This window comes from Castor canadensis, chromosome 1 (assembly GCF_047511655.1).
Source record: "Castor canadensis chromosome 1, mCasCan1.hap1v2, whole genome shotgun sequence".
NCBI lineage: Eukaryota > Metazoa > Chordata > Mammalia > Rodentia > Castoridae > Castor > Castor canadensis.
The window spans coordinates 201,378,283-201,404,195 of record NC_133386.1 but is presented as its reverse complement, the minus strand read 5'-3'; the positions used below and the strand labels follow the sequence as shown (position 1 = coordinate 201,404,195).

The window sequence follows — 25,913 nt, the reverse complement described above, 5'->3', positions numbered from 1 at the left end:
TGAATAGAGCCTCTATTTCCAAGCCTGTCAAACCCAGAGCTGCCTAGGTGAACAGTGAACAGAAATTGTTCCCTTGCCAGTCACAGCCTCTTTCCCTACTCCCAGGCCTTGCAGCCTGCTTAAGTGTCACCTTAGAGAGCTCTGGGGGCTTAACATGCTCCTACCCCTCCCTCACTAGGAGGCAAGCCTCAGTATGAGTCTGGCTTTTCTAGTGAATGAATTTGGGCTGTAGGTGGGAGTCTAAGTGACCACAGTGGATCTTGTTGAGCTAAAGCTGCTGAATGGTGCCACCCACACAGGCAAGGCCTGCTCTGGGGATTCCCAGGGGGAAAAGTCAGCTTACTGCAAACCCAGGGTGACAGGAAGTACAGCCGGCTGCTGGCCTCAGCGTCTTGCCTGCCTAGGAAGCACTCTATGAGCAAATGCAGAAGTTACTACTTCTAGAAGCCTCCTGAGCCAAGATGTGGGCTTTAGGACACAGCAGTGAGCTCTTAAAACAACCTGGAGCAACAGTCAATGAGTTCTCAGGTCAGAGATCTCTCCTGATTCATTTTGGTTCTCAGTTAGATTCACTGGTCTGATTTTGAGATTAGACTAAAGGATTAGCAGCATGGGGGACCACCCACAGTTGAGCTGACTGGTGCTTTGGTTAGGGGGAACTAACTTAGAGGAGCCTGTGGGTCCTCTACAAATAGCAACAGCACCACCTAGTGGCCACCTTGGAACTGAGGTGACATACCTCAGCCACTGTGTTCTCTCATCAGAAAGGCAGCTCCCTATCCAGCACTAGCAAGACTTTTTTTGGGGGAAAAAAGTCACTCAAGGCCACAACAACATATAACCACGCCTGACTGGCTTGTTTTATTGGAGAAGGAGACGTGGAGTAACAATGTGAAGACAGCTGGGAGCCCAGGTTGGGAAGAACACCCTCCCTTCCCCATATGTGCCCACTGCCCCAAATAAAAAATAACCAACTATGGGGGGAGCAGCCGAGACAGTGACAGGGGCAGGGGCAGGAGACATGGAACTCAGGGCAGCAGTGAAGAGACCATGCGTGTGCTGGGAGGGCCCAAGGCAGCAGCTGGATGAGTCTGTGTCTTCCGTGTAGGCATGTATAAATATAAAGATAAGCCGTCTTCTCCCCTCCCCCTCTGCTCTGTGTTGCTTGCCGCCATCCCAGGTCATCTTTCCGCAGGAGGGTGAAGGGGATAAGCAAGTCATCACCGAATTGCGATCAGACCCACATCCATCAACTTCTGGATCTTCTGTGCTATTACGGGATTCTTTAGATGTCTGAAGAGGAAAAGGCAAAATTACTTGAAATGAAACCTGACCTAAAAAAAGAATTCCTTTGCTGGGGTGTGGCTCAAGTGGTAGAACACTTACCTAGCACATGCCTCACTAGAGTTCAAAGCCCAGTTCAGCCCCTTCCTCCCCCAAAGGCCCCCTTGTTCTCAAAGTTCCAATTTATATCCCTGCAGAGGTCCCTCCTGGAGGCCAGTGCAGATTTGCTGTGTATAACTTGCAGCCAAGGCCATCTCTACTGTACAGGAGAACCCTGACAGTACTACTGTGCACCTGTGTAGCTGTTAGCCGAGACCTTGCTATCAGCCAAACTGGTCAACTCTGACTGACTACCTAAGAAACTGGGCAAATGAAGCCCTTCAGCTCACACACCTTTCCAGCTGTAGGAGAGACCCATCTAATTCCACCTGACGGACCACACTCGCTCACTTCTACTAGGCCATCTTCCTAAACTGGGCTTACTCGCTGAGCGCCTGGGGGTCCTTCTGCATCTGCTCCAGGATGAGCCTCATGGCTGGGTCACTCATTATCTGCTGCACCTCAGGGTCAGCCATGGCTCGTCGCTTCACATCTTCGGGGTTGTCATGTCGATTGTACTGTGCCATCATACAGCGCTGGTAACCATCTGCTGCCTCCTGCGTTGCAAGAAACAACCAGGGGAAGTGTCAACACTACCTGTTCCTCTGCCTCAGCAGGTCCAAGACCACAGAGATCACTGACAATGGAGGACGGGAGGTGGGAGGGGAATACAAAAGCAGAGAAAATCAAACAGGAAGGGTCAGTGAATGATCACAGAAAGCCCCAAAGGAAAAACATAGCGGGCAAGTCCATGGAGGCCAGCTTCCCACCTTACAGCCGGAGTCCAGGTCCAGTGCCTTCTGATACACATCCATGGCTTTTGTGTAGTCCTTCATGGCTTCTAGGGCGGCTGCTTTCCTCGTGTAGCCCTTGACTACAAATGGGAGAGGTGAGCTGCTTCCCACATACAGCTGCCAAGCTCTGCACCCTCCTCCTCTGTACACCCACCCCATTCATGTCTACTGATGTTACAGGCACTAAGTCCCTTAACCTTCCCTACCCTCAATCTCTGGGTCAGAATGGGGCAACAAAAGGCACTTACTGAAGGTTGGCTCCAGCTGGATACATTCTTCACAATCCTAGAAAGAAAAGGGCAGAAGGAATTAAGGCTCCTTCCTCAGAAGTTCAGGGGCCAGTGATTATGCCTCCTCAGCACTGTGTCCCCCAAAAAGGTACTAGCAGAAGTCTTGGCTTTGCTGCTGCTGGATCTTGCCAGCCCTGGCCTTGACTTACTGGAGAAGTTAGGTGAGACAAAAGTGAAAGCTGGGCAATAGCACCAGGAAAGACAACTACAGATCACCACCTTGTACAATGACTTCTACTCTCCAAAAGGCCATTACGAAAAGCAAAAGCAGGGGCACTTCTGGTGTGAGTGAAAGAGAATGTACAGTCAGATGACATGCATCAGCATTGATACTGACACTTGATACCTGTTCAAAAACCAGCATATTAGCTGGGTAATGGTAGCTCCTGCCTGCAATCCTAGCTACTTGGGAGGTAGAGATCAGGAGGATCACAATTCAAAGCCAGCCTGTGGAGAAAGTTCACAAGACCCTGTATCAAAACTACACAATGCAAAACAACCAGGGCTGGTAGAGTGACTCAAGTGGCAGAGCAACTCAGCAAGCGGAGGCCCTGAGTTCAAGCCTCAATACTGAATGCACATGCATACACACACACAGTGTATTTTTGGAACCAACAGGGAAACTGCAATGGATGAACAGGGAACATGGCAGTATGATTTTGGTGGTTTGTTGGAAACAGTTGTCTTGCTATGGTTCCAAGCTGGCCTACACTTCTGGGCTCAAGCAATCCTGCTACCTCACTTCAGCCTCTTAAGTAGCTATGATTCTGTGCACCACGCCCAGCACAACTGTCTCACAAGTAGTTCAGCAAGTGTGACTACTTAGGGCTGGGGACAGTATCAGTGGCAGAACTTGCTCCCTGGATTCAATCCCTAGCACTGCAGAAAAGAGACAATATTTAGCTGTTGAACAGAGGTAGAAAGAATACATGAAGCACTCATGGTATATTCTTTTGATTGAAATATCTTCAAAACAAAAACTTAAGAAGGCAAAGAATACCACACAACACAGCATTTGGGCCTAATTTCTTCTTTTCTTTTTTTGGTGGGACTGGGGTTTGAACTCAGGACTTCAGGCGTGCTATGCCTAATTTCTAATGTTTCCACTGCAAAGCTGTAAGGTCCCCAGCTTTCCCCATCATTCTTTCCTTGTTTGGGAAAATACCATCCTGCCTTCCAGGGGGCTGAGGACTGCTTAGCCTCTGCCTCGCAAGCCAGACCTAGAAACTGGTGTCTCTAGATAGATTTCATTTTGTCACCTTCTTACAATATAATCTGCTAAAGAATAGAAAACACATCACTGACAGAGGCACAGAGTAGCTCATATTCAGAACAGGGGAAAAAACTCCAGTGTCACACAGAATCATGCCTGACCACACTTGATATGCATGAGAATAGCAAATCTACCTACAGCTGAACTAAATACAGAAAACACTTGAGTAAGAATGGTACAGCCACAGTGAAAACAATTCAGTGGTTCAACAAATTAAACACAGATAACATGGCTGGGGCTCAGTGGTAGAATGCCTGCCTAGCACATGCAAGGCCCTGTAATCCATCCCCAGTACTACAAAACACCACCCCCAACCCAAAGGAAAAAAAAAAAAAAAAAAAAAACCAAACCAAATAGAATCCCATAGGTACTATATAATCTAGCAATTTCACTCTTCTGGGCATATATTCTAAAAAACTAAAGCAAGGATCTGAACACATTATTTGTACACCCACGTTGATAGCATTCATTACAGCTAAAAGGTGGAAAAAAACTCAACATTGATGGGTGAATAAATGGATCAACAAAACATGATGTACATACAATGGAATACTGTTCAGCCTTAGAAGAATATCCTACCAGGTGCAGGTGACTCAAGCCTGTAATCCTAGCTAATAGGAGGATAGAGAATCGAAGCCAGCCTGGACAAATAATTCACCAGCCCCAATCTTGGAAAAAAAAACCATCACAAAAAAGGACTGGCAGAATGGCTCAAGGTTTAGGCTGAGTTCAAACCCCAGTACTGAAAGGCAAAAAAAAAGAATTCCAACATATATGAACTTTGAAGACATAATGCTAAGTGAGAGAGGCTGGTCACAGAAGGTGAATGTGTGTGTGCATGATTCCACCTGACTGGCGGCATATACCTGCAATCCCAGCACTTGGGAGGCTGAGGCAGGAGGGTAGTGAATTTTGAGGCCAGCCTGGGCTATATAACGAGACCCTTTTAAGAAAAAAAAGAGAGAGACACACAAAAGAAAGGAAGAGAGAAACATGAGGTAAGAGAATGGAGAAAGAAAAGCAGCAGGGTTCTCCCTCAGCCAAGGTGTACTAAGACAAGTGTCAAGACCCACTTGTCTCAGTATTTCCAACCTCTAACAACTCCAAGGGCTGGGCCAGGCAGACACAGGCCGTTGATTTTATATATATAAGCGCCACTGCCATGATGTTGGAGTGAAAATACAGATAATCAACCAGTTGATGAAAACATGCAGGGAAGTTCTCAGTAACTACACAGCACCCCCCAGACCTCACCTTGAGTGCCAGCTGAAACTCCAGGAGTTTGGTATAGCAGGCAGCCCGATTGCTATACAGTTTAGCATCTTTTGGGTTCCTTTTAATGGCTTCTGTATAGTGCTTCATGGCCTGGGGATAGTCCCCTGGATGAGGAAAATAAAGGCTTTTTTATAAAGGCAAAATGCCACACCCCTTCCAGGCCACATTTGATCAGCAGTTAGGCATGGGAAGCACACAACCACACTTGTACCCAGAGTCCCCCATGGAAGTGGGGGTACCTTTCTGAAAGCACTCGTTGCCCTTGTTCTTCTCCTCCAAAGCCAGGTCGGGGTTGATATAGGCCAGCCGCTCTTGTTCCTTCAGGATTTTCTCTGCCTGAGAAAAATGATTCTTGGAATAGTAACCTATTTAACTCCCACAAACATCTACAGGGCTAAAAAGTCCAACTAGGATTTTCATTTTCAGAGCTGTATTGGCTAGATTTAGTTTTTGTTGTAAGAATTTCACATTCCTAGGCCAGGTGTGATGGTACAACCCTGATGATCCAGGTTTGAGGCCAGCCTGGGCAAAAATTTCCCAAGACCCCATCTCAACCAATAGCCCAACCCCTAAAACCAAGTAACACACCAAAACCCTACATAAAAATGATGCATGCCTTAGTAACATAATCTTCTAACCAATCTTTTTTTTGAGGGTGGGGAGTGTGTGCGTTTGTAGCGGGGAGAGGCTCTCACTGTGTTGCCCAGTTTGTTCTCAAACTCTTGCCTCAGCCTCCAGAGTAGCTGAGCTTATGATCACGTGACTATAGTAACCAATCTGTTGTGAATAAAATCACTCTTACATAATTTATGACCAATAGTATAATTCCACTCTGGCTGCATAAAATAACTATTAACACACTGGACTACATTATTTCCTACATGATACCACAAACAACATTCCCTATTCTTTTGACCCACCTGTTGGCACTTCTTGAGCACATCTGGGGTTCGGTGCTCTGCCAAAGACTTGTTATAGAAATGGATGGCATCTTTGTACTTTTCTTCTTTGAAGTAGGAATTGCCAATTCGAGCATAAGCTCTGGAAAAAATAAAGAGGCAAAAGTACTTGCTGAGCGAGGCCAGAGTCAGAGACAAGGTCAGTCCTAGCAGAGAAAAAAATATACCTGCCACTATAAACAAGGCCTGCACATCTGCCTTGGTACTCTGCTCTTTCAACATTTTGCCATGGCTCCTGTGACCTCCTTTCTAACCCCCAACAGCAGTGCCATGACCAGCAACCCTCCTCCCCATGCAGGGACATTAAAGCCATGGACAATGAACCCTCCACAACACTCAAGAAACTCCAGAAGGTTGAGCATACTTGGCAATCTGTCGATAGTCTTCTCGGTTCTCCCTCCCCACTTCGATGGCCTTCTCACAAAGTTCCCGGCATTTATTGTAGTCGCCCTTTTCAAAGTACACCGCTGCCAGGCAGGATGGTGAAGAAAACAGTCAGTTCTTGCTTCTTCCCTCTACCTAACATCTCTGTTACCCATGGTTTCTGAGCCTCACCTGCTTCATTGGTAATGTAAGTCATGTTGGTGGGGTCTAGTTCCCTGGCTCTGTCATAATGCTTCAAGGCTGTGTCAAAGTCTTTCTTCTTGTAGGCATCGTTCCCCAGCTCTTTCTCTTTCAGTGCCTAGGTGGTTTTGGGAGATGGGAATACTGAGTAAAGCTGACTGTGATCTGTCTTAGATATTGAACTAGCATGTGAAACCAACATGTCCAGGGAAGATCCATACCAAAGGCCTCTTCACCAACCAGATTTACACTCTAGAATTAGCTATCAGGACTGAAACTTATTTTATTTCTGCTTCCTCTAAACTCCCCTTTACTGATCTACTGTCTTGGCTGTCAGAAAGTAAAGGGCTTTCTTTTAGAGAAATCCCCTCAACTCAAAGCAACAGGAAAGAACAAGTGCCAGGTTTTACCTAGAGTTGGCCAGAAAGCTGGTTCTGTAGTATGGCTGTCTCAGGGTCTTAGCTACTAGGGAGGTGGCAGAAGTCTTCAGCACAATTCCCTACTACTCACACTGAAGGCCTCTCTCCAGCTGAGACACCCTGAACAGCCAATGCTCATCCATTTCTAAGTGCTAAGTTTCGAAACAATCTGTTGTTCCCTTTCGTGAGAAGGGAAAGAAAAGCCTTTTAGGTACATGCCTCCTGCCATAGAATGTTGTTGTTAAGCGGATAACATTCACCATCAATTCCAACAAGAAGCCAAGAGCAGACACCATTGCTCTGATCACTCACAACTTTCCTATGTGTTATGCCCCAAGCTTGTGTGTGGATTACTAAGAAATCTCCAGTGATAGCTGGGTGCTAGTGGTTCATCCCTGTAATCCCGGCTACTCAGGAGGCAGAGATCAGGAGGATCACAGTTCGAAGCCAGCCCAGGTAAACAGTTTGTGAGACCTTATCTCAAAAATACCCCCCACAAAAAAACAGGGCTGGTGGAATGGCTCAAGGTGTAGGCCCTGAGTTCAAGTCCAGCACTGCAAAAACAACAATAAAAAAAAACCCCAGTGCCGACAAAAAAAAAAAAACGAAACAAAATTCCTGTAAACCTCATCCTTTGTTTCTTTCCTGTAGGTATGTTACACAAAATTTTTTGAGATAGGATCTCAGTGTGGCTCAGGCTGTCCTAAAACTCACGATCCTCCTACCTCAACCTCCCAAGCACTGGGATTGTAGCTGTGCACCACCATGTCTGGCCTAATATATTTTTATATGTAACTTTTCTGGGGGGAAGAAGACAGTACTGGGGTTTGAACTCAGGGCCTCATGCTTGCTAGGCAGGCACTCTACCGCTTGAGCCACTCCACCAGTCCTTTTTTATGCTGGGTATTTTTTTCTCCCCCCACCCCCCGGGTACTGGGGTTTGTACTCAGGACCTCCACCTTCAGCCACTCCACCAGCCCTTTTTTTGTGAAGTATTTTTTTGAGAAAGGGTCTCACAAACTATTTGCCTGGGTTGGCTTGGAATCATGATCCTCCTGTTCTGCCTCCTGAGTAGCTAGGATTATAGGCCTGAGCCATTGGTGTGGGCTATTTTCTTTTTAAAATATGGTCTCACTATGGTGCCCAGGGTGGTTCTTTACTACTGGGCTCAGTTGACCCTCCTGTTTCAGCCTCCGGAGTATCTAATAGTAAGCCTAGTACACATAAACATTCAAAATTTCTCAGCTGTCCCAAGATCTACAAATGTTCCCATTCAACATATGCACTTCTAGTTGATCTGGTTGTTATGTAAATGTCTGATAATGAGAAAGAAAAAAAAAATGAGACCTGCTTCTTATTCTCTGGAAGATCTTCTTCCATTGGCTCTGGCTTAGTCTCCTTTTTGGGAGGAGGAGGTGGTGGAGGTGTTGCAGTCTCTTCCTCCTCATCCATACTACCCAGATCAACCCCAAGGAGGACACTGAGAGTGGTCATGATCCGGGGATCTTGAAGTTTCCTAGTAGTGATTTAAGAAAAATAAATAAATAACGGTAATTATTCCTCTCACAACTGATCTTAAACCCCCATTTACTATTAACAGAGTCCTATATACAGAAGTTCCTCATTCACCGATGGCTGGCTAGATTCTACACCACTCACAAACTAGAAATGGAAAATTCTCAACACTTTAAAAACTCTTAAAATGAAGCCACAGGCCAGAAGTGTTAGTTGAGGCCACAAATATGCAGAGAAGTGAGTTATTACAGGTATACTTCACTATATGAACTCAAAAGTGAAAGGGTTCACACAGTGACAGATACCAGTACAACATATACACGGGAGTAAGCTAAGCATGGTAGCATATACCTATCATTCTTGCTACTCAGAAGGTGAAGACAGAAGGGTTGAGTTTGAGACCAGTCCGAGTAAGATAGTGAGATCCTACACCTCAGAAACAAGCTGGGCATGGTGGTGTACATCTTGTAGTCCTAGCTACTAGTCCCAGCTACTCATGCAGGCCTAGCATGTATAAGGTCCTGGGTTCCATTCTCAGCACCAAAAAAAGAAATTCTAATACAGGGCTGGGGGGGTGTAGTGCAATAACGGAGCAGTGCTTACCTAGGACTGCCAGGCACTAGGTCCTGGGTTCAATCCCTACTGCCATAGTAACAAACTACAACAACAAAAAAAAAAACACTGTAGTACAGCTAGGACCTGGTGGCTCACACCTGTAATCCTAGCTACTCCAGAGGCAGAGGTTAGGAGGATTGTGGTTCCAAGCCAGCCCAGGCAAACACTTCTCAAGACCCTACCTCAAAAATACCCAACACAAAACAGGGCTGGTGGAGTGGCTCAAGCAGTTAAGAAAGCCTGCCTGGCAAGCATGAGGCCCTGAGTTCAAGACCTAGTACCACCAAAACAAATTAAAAAAAAAAAAAAACTGAACAGAAAGAACGCTATTACAGCCAGAAAGAAGCATGTACAGATCACAAGAAACATTACAAACTACTGTGATAAATGCTCCCTGATCTTTTCTACAAATTTGAGTAAACAACCCAGTACCAGTCAGTGAAAAAAAGCTAAGTCAGAATTCTGCAGTCTGGACTAGGCACCAGTGGCTCACACCTACAATCCTACCTACTTTGGGAGGATGAGATTGGGAGTATCATGGTTCAAGGCCAACTAGCTTAACAGTTTTTGAGACCTCCCCTCATCTCCAAAACAACCAGAGTAAAACAGACTGACAGTGTGGTAGAGAACCTACTTTGCAACTGCAAAGCCCTGAGTTCAAACCCCAGCCACCCCTCCTACAAACAAACTCTGCAGTCTGGACCAGGGAACCCTTTGCCATAGGATTCTGGTCCATTTCCAGAGACTCAAACTGTGATGCCTTTACTTACATGCCCAGGTCAGATGGCTTGTTTCGCAGTTGCTCTATCAGTTCCCGATAGGTTGGATCACTGAGCAGTGTCCTTGTCCTGGGATCGCTCTCCAACTTCTGGTATAGATTAGGCATGTTGAAAGGATTCATGAATTTTCTCTCTGTCCAAATAAAAGAAAGCACACCACTATGAAATCTGTTTACTTGAATTACTGTGGCTTCATACCCTACCACAATGATATTGGAGGGTGGGAGGATTTTACACTCAAAATTAATCCCTTTAAGGAAAAAGAAAAAAGGTGTACATGGTACCTACCTGCCAACCGGGCCTCCATATTCTGTAAACCCTCTTTGAGCTGAGCGTTATTTGCTTCATGTTTTAAACCTTCCTCATATGTTCGCTTGGCTTCTTCAAATCGGTTTAAGAACTCAAGAGCTGCTGCTTTTCTCGAATAGCCCTTTAGCCCACAAAGACACAAAATAAAGGACACACAGAGATAAATCCGGATCAATTCAAAAAGCCTACTGTACATTCTATGAACCAAAATGGACAGTTAAGGCCAGTGAGAAAACAAGGAGGAGGATGCAACACCACCGTCACACTTTCAGAATTCCACCAAAGGTATATGCCTCCCAACCTGATCCACCTCATGACCACATGCTGTCACTTGTTCTATTTTTTTGAGACAGGGTTGCACTATGTACTCCAGGCTGGCCTTGAACCCACAATCCTTCTACCTGGGACTATGTACTACCATGCCCGGTTTGCTGTTAGTTTATTTGGCAGCTTTTTTTTTTTTTTTAACAGCAGAACCACCAAAAAAAAAAGACCTGCTTGGCACCAACAGCTCAAATCTGTAAGCCTAGCCACTTGGGAAGCTGAGATCAAGAGGATCATGGTTTGAGGCCAGCCCAGGCAAATAGCTCATCAGGCCCCATCTCCAAAATAACCAGACCAAAATGAACTGGAGGTATGGCTCAAGCAGTGGAGTGCCTGCTTTGTAAGTTGTATAAGGTCCCTGGATTCAAACTTCAGTTCTACCAAAAAACCCAACTCAAAAAGCCTGTATTACAACTGATGCTAACTCAGATTTGGTTACATATGCCATTACTTCAAGGGGCACTGGGTGGGTGAGCAATGAACTAGCCATCTACTACTGTCAACAAGGCAGCTGGACTGACTATCAAAAGGTATTTCCGGGAAAAATCTGAAGCCCCAGTCCCCCCTAGCTTACCTTGCCCCAGTCAGGTTTTAGGTCAACGGTTTTGCAGCCATCCTCATAAGCCTTCTGGTAGTCTCCTTTCTTAGCATAGGCTGCAGAGCGGTTGCTGTAGAGCACATGGTTCTGGGGATCTAATTTAATTGCTTCGGAGTAGCACTGTAATGCATCGTCAATGTTACCGGCACTCAGGGCCTTATTGCCCTTCTCCTTTAGCTCATTTACCTGAGGAGAAAAGGAGCCATTACTTTCTCTCCATAACGTGTTTATTGTCCCCATGTCTTTGGATGACACTCATTCTTTTCCACAGGAATTGACAACCAGGTTACTTTACCAATTGAAGAGAACTCATAAGCTAACTCATTCATATTTCTCACAGCAAGCAAAAGAAGCTCACCCCTCTGCTCTCCCCTGGCTGCTGAGTGGACTGTTAAGAACGCTAGTCACTCTTCCGAGTCTCCACATGGAGCTAATGGAGCCCTCGAAAACTTACCCATGTATTGATGGAAAAGTAAGTTCACGTTCAGATTTCCAGAGTCCACACGATTACTGAGCCCAAGCATAGGTACTACTTACCAAAGAAGACAGTCAGAAAGGAAGTGGACTGAGTGTAGAAAAACACACTCTAGGATGGCAAGAGGCTGGAGGCATAGCTCAAACAGTACAGTACCTGCCTAGCAAGTGCAAAGCCCTGAGTTCAAACCCCAGTACTGCCAAAAACAACAAAAAAAGTATGGTAAGAGAAGGCTGCCCTTCCTCAGGACCATCGAGATGCTCATAATGTCTCAGCTGCCATAACCCCTCAGTGCTTAAACATTACTGTATCACAAAAGGGATGGAGAAGAATAGAGGCACAACTTTCGATTAACTCCCTACCCTCTCAAATAGTCACAATAGAAAACACCAAAAGGTTTTAAAAAGCGAAGGGGACCTCAACCAAACAGGGTCCCCATTAAAAAGCTTCTCTTACCAGGGCTGTCTCACAAGTCAGGAACCCCACAGCAGTCTGGTAGAGGGAAAGCCATACCTCTACAGCTCTCTTTAAAATGCCAACACACTCAATGGGATCAAGCTGCTACACCACTCTATCATCCTCCCACGATCCAGTAGAGATCAATGTAAGAATAACTTGTTAGATGATTTGGAACCCTGAGGCACACCATTCAGAATTTCCACTGACTAGGGATCTTAAAGAGGCAGATTAAGTATAGCAAGCAAAGGATGAAAAATCTTACCACCTAGGATGGAGGCTAGAAGGCAAAAAGTTAGAAAACTTCAGTCAACTAGTGCCAAGAGGCAGCTGAGGAACAGCTTTGTTAAATTCTTCCCTCTACTATAGAACAGCATTTTTCAAACTGAGTACTGAGCTGCAATGGGTCAGGAAATCAATTTTGTAGGTCGTGACCAGCATTTTATTTTTGTTGCTGGGAACTGAACTCAAGGGCCTTGTGCATGCTAAGCAGGTGTGCAGCCTACTTCTGACCTACAACCCCCAGCTCCTTGACTAGCATTTTAAATGATTCAATGACTAGAAGACTCCAGCAAGTGTACATTAGCACTCCATTAAACATGTTAAACAGGCAGGTATGTTCGTACATGCCTATAATCACAGAGCTCAGGAGACAGAGACAGGAGGACTGTGAGCTACAGGCCAGTATGGGCTATATACTGACATCCTGTCTTAAGAACCAAAATGGCAACAACAAAAAATGTGCTGCAGGTATAGTTCAATGATAAGCACACACACTCTTGCCTAGCACTGGGTTCAGTTCCAGGCACTGAGGGGATGGAGGATGTTCAGTTGTATGTCTGTATTGGGTTCATTATAAAAAGTGTATCACTGTAGGATTCATTTGAAAGGTCCCTTAAAAAACACAGTTTTGTGGCTGGGAACATGACCCAAATGGCAGAGTGCTTGCCTAGCATGCCTGAGGTCCTAGGTGTGATCCCCATCACCATGAAAACAATTCTGAGCACTCAAATTTGTCCAGCTTAACTATTCCCTAAAACTGAACTGTGGATCTCACAGATTAAAATGAAAACAAGTTGGGCTCCATAGTGCCCAATCAGTGGGCTGAGGCAGGAACATCATTTGAGTCTAGCTCGGGTCAGCCTGGGTGACATAGCGATTAGTAGACCGTATCTGTGAATGTCTATTTGAACGAAAATAAAAATGAAAACAAAAGGTTGAGAGTCAGGCCCAACAAGGTGGCCTATGCCTGTAAACCTCAGTTACTTACAAGGCGGAGGTTGGGAGGCCACCCCAGGCAAAAAGTTATCAAGATCCAATCTCAACCAATAGCTGGGTGCAGTGGCACCTGTCTGTCTTCTCAGCTATGCAGAAAGCATACATAGGTGGATCACCATCTAGGCCTGCTTGGACAAAAACAGGAGTCTCTATGCTTAAAAAAGCCTAAAGCAAAAGGGCTGGGGGTGAGGTTCAAGGTGCAAGCTAAACCTGAGTACCACCAAAACAGAACAGAATGAAACAACAACAAAAAGGAAAGCTATCAGTACAACTGTCAAGTAAGTTGGCAGTCCTGAGGTCCATCATTCACTTACAGTTAACCTGTAACTGCACTTCTATAGTGGATGGCATGAATTTAAAAACAAAACAAAAGAAAAACTGGGGCGGGGGTTTAGGTTCATGGTAGAACATAAACTTTGCATGCTCCAAGCCTTGGGTTCAATTCCCAGCAACACACAAGTAAATAAATGAATAAAAAGGGTTGCTCTTGTAACAGAGTATTTCTTAGTTCAAAAATCTTTCCTATACTACAGTTCACTTATCCCAGATACAACTTAATTCCAAGGACAGAAAGTTCATCAAACCTCTCCATTTTCACTTTGATGAATTTAGCAAGGAGGCTCTCTCTCTCTGCCTGCAAGAGCAGTGGCTGTACCAGAAAAAGGGTCGAAGTGGCTGTTTTCCGATGAATCACTACAGCTCAGTGACAGCTTCCTATGCAACAGAACCTCCCCGGGCCTCTCCCGGCTTCAGGGCCACCGTGGATGTAAGTGACCCAACACAAGCACAGCAGCCTCCATTCGGCCCCCCAAATGCTGAGCCGAGCCAAGTGACTCCTTGCCGCTTTGGATAGGGTCTGGAGCTACTAAACCCCTAGTAATCCAACCTCAGACTGACTTCCCAAGTGTCAGTCCTCAGTCACCCAGATCACTCAGACAAAAGAGGGGGAGGGGCCGCACACGTTGGTGAACCACCGCAAGGGACCAGATCCCTCCCAAGCACTTTACTGCACCTCCCCTCTCCAGCAGCAGACCCCACCCCACACGCTCCCACCCTCGTCTGCCCCAATTCAATTCGGTCTCAGGCCCAAGCTGTGCCCCCTCGGCTACGCTCAGGGCATTGCCGTTCCCGCTCCCTGGCCTCCTCCAAGTTCATCGTGGCCCAGACCAGCAAGGCTCTTCCGTCCCAGCCCGAGACTTCCCCGGTACTGACCCGAGCCCCGAGCCCACCTCCAGCCTCCGCGTGCGGCCGCCAGCACATCCCCCGCCTAGCCTGAGGCCACACTCGGAAGGCCTCCGGGGCCCGGCCACTGCCCCTCTTCCCGCCGCGGGCCGAACCAACCCTCCTCGCCCAGCCAGGGGACGATGGGCGCTCCCGCCGCAAGGCCACGCTACAGACTGCCTCCCGCCCTCCGGCCGCGGCCCTCACGCCCTGGCCTCCCGACGCTGCACAGCGCGGCCCCAGCCGGCCTCCGGGCTCAGCGCCCACCCCACCACGTCCCACAGCCGCGGGACGACCCCCACCAGTCTCCAAGCTGGCCCGGGGTCTCCGCCGCCCCTCCCCCTTCACCTGCTCCATAGCCTGGCCCGGAACCCCGTTGAATCGAACTCGTCCGCTCCGCGTTCCCAACCGCACGCGCCGCCTTCTGGAACCTACTAGAAGCTGCCGGGACCCCGGCTCCCTCCCCTTCCTCGCCTGCTCACTGGACAAGCTTCTCTAGGGGGCTCTCTGTGCTCCTCTACTACTGGTTTGCAGTTCAGCCAATCATCTTCACTTCTCGTTCATTGGACGTCGGAGACTAATCCTTCAACCCTACCAACCCTACCTCGGGATTGGATTGTCCCTGATAAACCCCGCCCCTCTCGGGCTCTACGAATGGAGGGAGGGGTGGACTTTCACGACAAGGATTGGTGGCTTGGTTCGCCAATCGCGGTCAAGTTGGCCGCGCCCATTGGTCCGGTTCTTTCTGGAAATTTCCACCTCTCTTATTGGGCTGTGGGACTTCATGACGGAATAGCCTTCGGAATTAAAAAAAAAAAAAAAAAAAACCTTCAATTGGGCGGGGAATTGCCCACGCTTTGCGTTGATAGGGTTAGGTCGCTGCAGTATAAAAGGCCGGGTTTCGCCCTGGCGTTGGTTTACCGGAGTTGGAGGCCGGTGGGGCCTTTGTGTCGCTTTGACTCCGGCAGCTGCGGGCAGCTTCCCGCCTCCGCTGCGCCGCGGGTTGGGCGGAAGTGATCCTCTCCTCCCCCCGACCCCCGCCGGAGGGATAACCGGCCGAGGCCGGCCGGCGAGCGAGCTCCCAGCCTTGGACCCCCGGGTGCCCACGTTGCCGGCGCCCCGGCCTCGGCCCTGCCCTTCCCCGCATCACGGCTTCGGGGCTGAGGTTGGGGTCCTCAGTGGAGCTGCACACGCTCTCTGAACTGTGGGGTGCGGGGCTTGGAGAGCAGACCCCGCGGAATTCATGCGATGGTCTTAGCACGCGGGCAGCACTTGTCAGCGAGCCCCTTATTCCCGTGCAGAGGGGAGAGGGACAAGGGCGCGAGACGGAGCGAGCTGCCCACGAGGGCCTCGGTCCCAGTCCCAGATACGGGGGGTGGGGGGGGAAGATGGGCCAGCCCGACTGAAATGCTTCTGCATTTTGCCCGGAACAAAGGAACCTCAGGAGGGAACCTCAGCGGGTCCTCTCCTCCCCACTGTGGGTAATGCATCCCTGCCCTCTGTGCCAGCAACCTCTCTCCACTGCCACCAAAATGTCAACTGATGGGCGTGTCCGAGGGAGTGGGATGGAATCTAGGACCTGCTTGGGCACCTGGCTCAGAATAGGCACTCATCCATCAAATAATATGAAACGCCCTACTGTGTGCCAGGGGTAATCGTAGGCACTGGGGAAAACGCAGTGAGCGAACCTACAAATGCACAAATCGTTTTTGCTGGTGCTCATTCAAATGGGAAAGACTAAAAGTTTTTAACCGGGTGTGGTGGTGCACAGCTGTAATCCCAGCAATGTGGAAGTAGAGGCAGGAGGATTAAGAATTGGAGAACGGTCTGGGCTACATGGGGAGACCTTGTCTCAAAAACATAAAGGTTTGAAATGTAGAATATGCTTAATTGCTCTGGAGGCAATAAGCAGAGAAGGGGTTAAAACAGCGTTTGGAAGCCAGGGCCCAAGCAGAAAGATGGCTTGAGCCCAGAAATTCCAGCCCTACTGGCCAGGCAAGAGAAGAAGAATCTGTTGGGAAAAGCCACAGTTTAAAAAAAAAAAATAAGCCTGAGGGCCGGGTACCAATGGCTTACACCTGTAATCCTAGCTACTTGAGAGGCTGAGATTTTGAGGATTGAGTTTTGAGGCCAGCACAGGAAAATAGTTCATGAGACCCTCATGAACCCTCAGCCCCAAAATAACCAGAGCAAAATGGGCTGGAGGTGTGGTTCAAGCAGTAGAGTGCCTGCTTTGCAAGTGTGAAGTCCTGATTTCAAACTCCAGTCCCACCAAAAAGTTTTAAAAATATAATAAAGGAGTGTTGGGTGAATGGAAAAATGTTGCATTTTCAGTGGGGCCAGAGCAAACCCCGGCAAGGAGTGAACTTTTGAGAGGAGAACTGATGAAAGGGGTAGGGAGATTCATGGAAATCTGGAGAACCTTGCAGGCAGAGGGAACAGCAAGTGCAAAGGCTCTGGGATGGCCAGAATGGCAGGAGCCAGGAGCATGGGCAGAAAGGAAGCAGGGGTCAGGGCCTGCAGGGACAGAGGCTGTTGTCATTGGGAATAGGGTGGCAGGTTTTGAGCAGAAAAGTGATATGACATGACATGGTTTCAACAGGACCCCTCTGGCTGCTGTGGCTGCAGAGTTAGAGTTGACAGCAGTGAGACTCCTTAGGAGGTCACACTCTGCTGCCTCCATACCAGACCTGCCCCTTCCAGGCCTGCTGCCTTCTCCCCATTGTTTCTGTCCTGTCCCTTCCTCTGTGTGGGCCTGGGCTGATCTCCCACACATCTTTTTTTATAGTCCTACTATGTGTGGCTCACTACTCTGGATAGAGAGGCTCTAGCAGCCCACAGATGAACCTTCTGTTCCCATGGATCTTATTTTCTCATGTGAGAGTCAGAAGATACCTAAACTCATCAGCTACGTGATTTCATGCAACTCGCTTAAGCTCTCTCTGCTTCAGTTGAGGATTAAGTGATTTGATAGGTAAAGCATGTAGAATTTGTAAAGAATGTGCCTGGCTACAGGGTGAGCACAACATACATCTGTTAAAAATGAACGCACAAAGGATGATAATTCTAGAGTAGCCAGGTGTGGTGGGGCATGTCTGTAATCCCAACTAATTTGGAGTCAGAGACAAGAGGATTGGGAGTTTGAAGTCAATTGTTTGTGAAACTGTTTCAAAAACAAAATAAGGGGCTGGTGGAGTGGCTTAAGTGGTAGAGCACCTGCCTAGCAGGCTTGAGGCCCTGGCTTCAATCCCAGTACCAATGAATAAATGAATGAATGAATGAATAGTGGTAAGTGTTATAAAGAAGACAGCAGTTAGGGTGTAGTTCAGTGGCAGAGCACTTGCCTGGCCTGCACAAGGGTGTGGGTTCCATCCCTACACAGATGAAAAAAAAGCCAGGCATAGGGAGGTGACATGAGAGGCAGGGAAGGAAGGTGCAGAGGGTCATGATTAGTCAAGACTTCTTAGAGCTGGATTGACAAGAAAGACATCACAGGATAGGGCTCCAGACAGGGCAACAGAGGTGCAAAGGTCCTGAGGTTGAAACAAGTTTGGAAGTTTTTGAGACAGTTAAAGAAGGTTTTGCCTGTGCTGTAGTGTCCTTGTCTACAAGGTGGGGGTGATGAAGTGCTGATGATGCCCCAAGCTTGCTATGCAGATTAAATGACATAATACACATGGGATAGACATGAAATTTATACTTTTTTTCTTTTTTTTGGTGGGACTGCGGGTTTGAACTTGGGGTTTTGTGCTTGCAAAGCAGGTGCTACACCTCTTAAGCTATACCTCCATTTTTCTCTGCCTATTTTGGAGATTAGCTCTTAAATTATTTGTCTGGTCTGGTCTGGAACCTCGATCCTCTCAATCTCAGCCTCCAAAGTAGTTAGGATTACAGGTATGAGCCACTGGCCCCCAGCTTGAAGCTTATAAAAATTTAAGAGTCCTCCCTCTTTAATGTTTTTTTTTTTTTTTTTTTTTTTTTTTGGTGAGTGGGCTTGAACTCAGAGCCTACACCTTGAGCCACTCCACCAGCCTTTTTTGTGTTAGGGATTTTCGAGATAGGGTCTCACCAACTATTTGCCCAGGCTGGCATTGAATCTCAATCCTCCTGATCTCTGCCTCCAGAGTTGCTAGAATTAGAGGTGTGAGCCACTGGCACCGGGCTCCACCAGCCTCTTTTCTTTTTTTCAATCATAGCATTGTTGTACTGGGGGTACATTGTGACATTTACAAAAGTTCTTACAATATATCATAGTTGAATTCACCTCCTCCAACATTCTCCTTTATCCCCCTTCATTAGCTTTCAGTCTTACGTTTAGGTCTCTGATACATCTTGAGTATTATTATTATTATTATTATTATTGGGCTTCCAAAATCTTTAATAATGGGATGAGATCTGGGGTTGGTTCTTGTAGCCTCGGCTGGCACGTCGGCCTCCGGCGCGCTTGTACCTGCGGCCCTTGGAGCGCACATAGGGTTTGGTGCGACTGTGTGTGGTTCCCGGGGCCTTGCGGGGACCGGAGAGCAGGACGGTGCCGCGGCCCGTGGGGGATCCAGGGCCTCGAGGATGCGGCTGCGGCCCGGCTGGAGCACCTGCAGGACCCGCGCATCATCGGTGATGGTCCCGACCGCTGTCGTGTTCTCCCCACCGGGAAGCTTCATCTTGCGGATCATACAGGAGAGGGAGAGAGGCGGCCGGCTGGTCCGACTCATGAACAACCTGGTTGAAGGTGGAGTTGGACCGTCTGGCCAGGAACCTGTGCAACTTCACCAACAGCCTTAGGTAGATGTCCTGGCTCTTGGGCTCCTCGCGCCTAACTGGCGCCTCCTGCTCAGCCAGGTCGGGAAAAAGCGAGTATTTTTTTTATTTTTTTTATGTGTGGGACTACACTTGCAAAGTAGGTGCTCTATGGCTTGAGCCACACCTCCAGTCCTAGCTCTCATTGCCAAAAGAAAACTTACCATCAAAAAATAAGGTGTGGGGAGAGGGGAGAGATAGCCAACAATGTATACACATGTGAATAAATGAATTAACAATACAAAATAAATAAAACATACAAAAAAGGAAAAAAAAATAAGATGCGGGACTTTAGAAGTGACATCGAGGGACCCCAAAGCTCAAGTGTCACTGGGAAGCCACCTCTAAGAACTCAGGAAAGTCATCTCCTATCAGTTCTATTTACTTGGCCTTCTCACACCACTGGAACTCGGAGCCCTTGGGAGGACTGGGAGGAAGAGAGGCAAGGGCTGGCCAGAGTCCCCATCCCTTACCCAGGTGGTTGGAACATAGTGGCCTCACCACAGAGGCAGCCTGGCTTGTGCATCACGCGACAGTCCCTGCGTGATTCATGTGATTCATGCTGCTATTCCAGCGGCTAGCTCTGCAGGGAGAGACAAAGGGCGTGGGCTGTATATGGAGTGAACTTGAGCCATGGTTGCTGCCAAAAGTGAGAGTCTGAAGGGACCAATGAACGTGACCAGTTCTCCATGGGGCAAAGCCCAGTTTTAAAGTTCTCTCCATATCAGATAGAAAAGTAACCGAAGTTCAGCATAGATGGGGTGGGGGTGTTTGGGATGAGGGAGGCTGACAGCTCACAATTCTGGAAGGACTTCTGCTGGAGTGAGGATTTAAGAACCCAGCTTCCTTCTGCAATGAAAACAAGATTTCATTCGGGGTTCTGAGAGAGTCCTGGACAGTGGTTACATTTCCCACTTATCTGAGTGACCCTAACACCTCGGTCTTCTGCCAAGATAGAGTCTGAACCCTGAAAAGTGGGGAAAGTTGGCAAAGGAAATAAAGTGAAGAAGGAGGAGGAAGGAAGGAAGGAAGAAGAAAAGAAAGGAAATGGTCAGGCACAGTGGCTTACACAGATCCCAGCTACTCAGGCCTCAGAGATTGGGAGGCTGGCTGTTCAAGGTCAGCCGAAGCAAAAAGTCAGTGAGCCCCCATCTCAACCAACCACTGGGCATGGTGGTGCATGCCTGGCCATCCCAGCTACTTAGGAAGCATAAACAGGAGGATCGTGGTCTAGGCCAGCCTGGGCATAAAGTGAGACCCTATTAAAAAAAAACTCTAAAAACAAAAAGGGTTGGGGATGTGGTCCAGGTGATGTGGCCCAGGTGATAGAGCACCTGCCTAGGAAGGGTGAGTCCCTGAACTCAAACCAGAGTACAATTAAAATAATAATACAAAAAAAAAAAAGGAAAAGAAAAAGGAAAGAAAGAAAAGAGAAGAAGAAATCTGTTTGATTCTGTGAACTTACATGGAGAGCCGGGCACTGTGCCAGATGCTCTAAGAACTAGAGCAAGGGTAATTATTATCTAATAATTATTAATCAGACAGCCCCAAGCCCAGTCCAGGACCTCGCTACCCGTCTCAGCTGGTCTCATGGCTATAAATACCATCTTGAGCGGCATCCTGAATTGCAGCTCCAGCTCAGAGCTCACACTCAAGTTCCAGCCTGTCTGTCCAGCTGCCCCGGGATATCTACTCCTGGATGGCTAACAGACTTTTCCACTTGTTCAGATCAGACCTCCCTTTTCTTCCCACTTGTCTATGGCATTACTACCTCCTAGTGCTTCTATCAGAAAGCCAAAGGCATCATTGACTCTTTTTTTCTTTTTTTTAAGACAGTGTTTCCCTATGTAGCCCAGCTGGCCTCAGCATGCCCCTGAGTACTGGGATTACAGAAGTGTACCTCCACACCTGGCTTCCTTGACTTTTTTTTTCAAAACTCACATGTATACCATCAGCAAATTCTTGAAAGCTGGTGAGGACTTCTGCATACCCTCAACTGCCCCACCCCTGACTGCAAAGGGGAAAAGCTGCTGGTCAGTCAGGAGAGACAATTTTGTGGGACACTCTGCGAGGGTCCTCAGCCTGTGCTTCCAAGTTGTGTCCTGAGTGAATAGTGGGGTTGGGGTAGGGAGGGAGCTTCTTTTCTCCAGGTGACCACCATGGTGAGGCCAGTGAGGGCCTTGACATCAGGCAGGCCAGATGGGACAGACAGCTCCCTACTGTTTAGTGACCCATGCCACCTCCCAGATATGACCACCTGAATGGGAAGGGGCCCTGATTTTCTAAGATAAATTTTCCTGACAGCTGGATAGGGTATAGGCTTAAGTGGTAGAGCACCTGCTTAGTAAGTGTGAGACCTGAGTTCAAATTCCAGTGCTGCCAAAAAAAAAAAGGTGCTCTCAACCAGAGGCAATCATGCCCCTGGCTGACAGTCAGCTATGTCTTGAACACTTTTTGCTCACTTTACTTATTTATTTATTTGAGGTATTGGAGTTTGAACTCAGGGCTTTCACCTTGAGCCACTCTGCCATCCCTTTCTGCACTGGGTTTTTTTAAGATAGGGTCCTGAGAACTATTCACCTGGGGTTGGCTTCGAATTGCAATCCTCCTGATCTCTGCCTCCTGAGTAGCTAGGATTACAGGCGTGAGCCACCGGCACCCGGGCTCACTTTATTTTTTTTGTTTTGATGTGGGCCTCACTAAGTGGCCTAAGCTGGTCTCTAACTCATGCCCAACCAATCCTCCAGCCTCAGCCTCATGTGTGGCTAGAACCAGAGGCATGTGCACATCCATCATGGAGATATTTCTGGTTGTCACAACTGAGTTGGTTTGTGTTTGAGCTCTAGTGACCAGGGATGCCGCTGGATCCCTATAGTGCCAGGATGTCTCCCCACAATTATGTGGCCCCAAATGTCAACAGAGTTGAGGTTGAGGTATGTAAAAAGTGACATTTCTCATACATCTGAGCTCAGAGTTTGAGAGCGAGGCTTGCTACATGACAACAGCCTGGAATTGACCACAGTACATAATGTGACATCCAATGCCAAGAGAAGAATGTCAAGGGTTGCCATGGAGATGAGAGGTGGTATACATTCATTTACCCCTTCTTACTGCAAGGTGGTGGGAGTCTTATGACCCCTTCCCTTGAGCTACATGGGGTTTGGGACTACCTTGCTCCAAACCTTACAAAGCTGGTAGCTTCCACTTCCTGTTTTGGGGAGACACTCCTTTTTGGGGGGGAGGGGTGGGTTAGTTGTTGTTGAGGCAGGTTCTTGTTATATAGCCCAGGCTGGCCTCAGTCTCACTATTCTTCTGCCTCTGTCTCTTGTGTGCTGGGATTATAGGTGCATACCTCCATGCCAGGATTTGGGACACTCACTTTTGACTGCTCTTAGGCCACCATGACAACCCAAGCCCAAGCTAGCCAGGTGGAGAGCCAGCTGTTCCCAGACTCCAAGGCACTTGAGGGAAGCTGGCTGGCTGTCTTGGGCCCTCTGGCTCACCCCAGTGAGCCTTGTAGAGGCCACATGGAGGAGCTCTGAGCAAATCCCTGATGCAGGAAATAATGAGATGCCCTGGTTCCCAAACCCAGCACTTAGGAAGCTGAGGCAGGATGGTGAGTTTGTGAACTACATAGTGAGACCCTGTCTCAAAAAAAAAAAAAAAAAAGGTGTGGGGTGTAAACTGAGGGTATGGCTCAAGTGATCATGTACCTGCTTAACAAGCACAAAGCCCTGAGTTCAAACCCCAGCACCACCAAAAACAAGACAAAACAAGCAGTTCAAGGCAATAAGTTAGTGAGGAGCATCCCCTGCCATCTCAATCAATAAGCCGGGTGTGGTGGTACACACCTGTCATACCAGCTACAGAGTAAGCACTGGTAGGATTGTTGTCCAAAGCTAGTCCCCCCACCCCGGGGTAAAAACACAAGCAAGACTCCACTCAAAAATAAAGCAAAAACAGCTGGAGGCCTGCCTAGCAAATACAAAGCCTAGTTCAAATCCCAGCACCACAAAAAGAAAAAAAAAAAACCAAAAACCTATTAACTGAGTCAGGCATATTGGCACAAGCCTGTGGCCCCAGTTGCTCTGGGGGCTGAAACAGGAGGATTTCTTGAGAGCAGGAGCTCCAGATCGGCCTGCCTAACACAGCAAGACCTCTCCTTAAAAACAAAAGATTAAACTAGGGACGAGGGTGTACCCAAGGGTAAACACATGCTCAGCACACTTGAGGCCTTGGGTCTAATCCCCAGCACACGAAAACCAGAAACACAGGCAGTCTGATAAGCCCTCGATAGGTATGCCTCTGGCTTCTGGGCCCATGTAATTTTCAAGTCCTTAGTTGATAAGTGCTTATGTCATTGGATTTGGGTCACTTAGTCTTTTTGGAGAAAGAATTTGAGGATGGACACAGAGGAGACTTAAGCAGGGTAAAAGCAAAGCAAAAGTGCCTCTCCATACAGGAGACTGGGCAGGCGCAAGTTTTTGTTGGGTGTCTGTGGATCTTGGGAAAACTGGGTTAACGTGCCACTAACTTCAGGACTCTGGGCTGTGTGTCATCAAGTCTTCCCACACATCAGACGGGGGAGTTCTTGGCCTTGGATGGTCAGACCAGGGCTGTCATTTTTCACAGTCCGCAAGAGCTGGCTATATGGCACAAGCCACTCTGCAGATGTCAGCAGGCCGGGATGTGCTTCCCCATCGACATCTAAGCCTGCTCTCAGCCACCAGCTTGCCCGACCTGCTGCCTAATGCTGTGTCAGTTGTAGATGTCTAAGGTCAAAGGGTGGAGGTAACCAAAGCTCAGCTGGAATTGTGCCCAAGCTCTGTTTCCCGATGGCTCTTTGGATGTTGATTTCATCATAATTTTTAAATTCACCACCTCAGTGTGGGGCCTGAGATGTGGTCAATGCTTAGTAAGTGCTTGTTGGATGACAGAGGGACCCCTCTGTGGGTCCCTCAGCCTCTTCTAGAAGGTCCCTCTGACCTTCTCTCTAGAGGTCTTCACCACTCCCTGTGCTGCATATATATGTATATATAATCTGTCCTGCTCCCCCCCCACCTCATACTGGGGATTGAACCCAGGGCCTCATGCTGGTGCTCTACCATTTGAGGATCCCAGCCCTGGTGTGTGTGTGTGTATGTTGCTGGTACTGGGGCTTGAACTCAGGGCCTTGCACTTGCTAGGCAGGAGCTCTACTGCTTGAACCACTCCACCAGTCCTGTTTTTTTTTTTTAATTGAAAAAATTTTTTGGGTGGTACTGGGGTTTAAACTCAGGGCCTGTGCTTGCTAAGCGGGCACTGTAACACTTGAGCCGTGCCTGCTTGCTATTTTTCAGATAAGTTTTTTTTTTCTTTCCTTGAGGTACTGGGGTTTGAATTCGGGGTATACTTCTTGAGCCACTCCACCAGTCCTATTTTGTGAAGGGTTTTTCGAGATAGGGTCTCTCAAGCTATTTGCCTGGGCTGGCTTCAAACCTCAATCCTCTTGATCTCTGCCTCCTGAGTAAGCTGGGGCATGAGCCACCCATGCCCCGCAGGGTTTTTTTTTTTTTTTTTTTTTATTATTGTCATACTGGGAGGTAAATTTTGACGTTTACAAAAGTGCTTACAATATATATCAGTTAAGTTCATCCCTTCTATCTTTCTCCCCCATATCCCTGTCCCCTCCTTAGATAGGTTTTTGGTTTTTTTTTTGCCTGGGGCACCCTCAAAGATCCTCCCCCACCCCACTTGAGATGGGTTCTTTTTGCCCAGGCTGGTCTTGATTTAGCATCCTCCTACCTCTACTTCCTGAATAGCTGGAATTACATTTCTTGAGAAATGCTAAGACATAGAGGGGTCCTGTCTTGGGCTGCAGGCATGGATCAAGTGGTAGAGTGCCTGCCTAGCAAGCATGAGGTACCACCAAAAATTAAAAAAACTAAGTAAAAAGAAGGGCCCTTTTACAAGTTGTCGAGAGGTAGGTACACTTAGCATTGTCTATGCAAACTACACTGCGGAATTTACCCCGCAGGTGACTCTACCTTGGTGACACAGGATACATACTGAAGCCCTGCTTGGGGCAGTAGAAAGAATGGAAAACATCCACTGGCCCTACTGCAGCAGATACTGGAAAGCACGGTGTGATGTCATGTACCATGGGATGGAATATTAGTGACTGTGGGAAAAGATATTCTGATAGACATGGCTGTGCCCTGAAAAGGGTGGAATGAAAGAAGGCAGTGGTTGTTGTGATATTGCAATACAAAAGAAGTGTTTATTTGGTCTCCATTCTTGGTTCCTGTCACTGAAGAGTTCCTTAAAACCTCTATAATTTGCTGAGTGACAGGGACCCAGGCTTCTTCTTGTACTCATAGTAAGCCCCTTCTCCACCACATCTATTCACGCTAATAGGAGACGCTTGGAGGACTGGTAGCCTGGGGAACCAATCACATGATGGGAGGCTTGGGATTTTTCATCCTCTCTCCACCACCACCTCAGATTGACTTGATCACCAATGGTGAATATCTTAATCCAGCATAGCTTTGAACAAAGCCTCCATAAAAACCTAGCCAACGGGGTCCAGAGGCTCCAGGCTGGGAAGCCC

At 47.8% G+C, this 25,913-nt stretch overlaps 1 protein-coding gene and 1 pseudogene across 1 annotated transcript; both read right to left on the bottom strand.

Annotated features, from left to right (window-relative positions):
- Positions 1 to 836: 836 nt before the first annotated feature.
- On the bottom strand, positions 837 to 15,030 carry Stip1 (stress induced phosphoprotein 1). Its single transcript, XM_020159053.2, has 14 exons — positions 14,876 to 15,030; positions 11,074 to 11,283; positions 10,155 to 10,296; positions 9,858 to 9,999; positions 8,305 to 8,473; positions 6,530 to 6,656; positions 6,339 to 6,441; positions 5,936 to 6,056; positions 5,255 to 5,351; positions 4,995 to 5,119; positions 2,426 to 2,462; positions 2,154 to 2,257; positions 1,768 to 1,940; positions 837 to 1,293 (listed from the first exon to the last, which is right to left on the bottom strand). The coding sequence occupies exons 1-14, from the start codon at positions 14,882 to 14,884 to the stop codon at positions 1,221 to 1,223; spliced, it is 1,632 nt and encodes a 543-aa protein (XP_020014642.1). The 5' UTR covers positions 14,885 to 15,030; the 3' UTR covers positions 837 to 1,220.
- A 3,874-nt stretch (positions 15,031 to 18,904) lies between these two features.
- On the bottom strand, positions 18,905 to 19,850 carry LOC109683254 (large ribosomal subunit protein eL18 pseudogene; annotated as a pseudogene).
- Between the last annotated feature and the right edge of the window lie 6,063 nt (positions 19,851 to 25,913).

Excerpts from the sequence above, each read along its gene's own strand:
- Stip1 (XM_020159053.2), bottom strand. Across the intron at positions 5,352-5,935 it reads TGCTCAAGAAGTGCCAACAG|GCAGAGAAAATCCTGAAGGA; the intron begins GTGGGTCAAAAG and ends CATTTTTCTCAG. Across the intron at positions 1,941-2,153 it reads ACCTGGACTCCGGCTGTAAG|GAGGCAGCAGATGGTTACCA; the intron begins GTGGGAAGCTGG and ends CTTGCAACGCAG.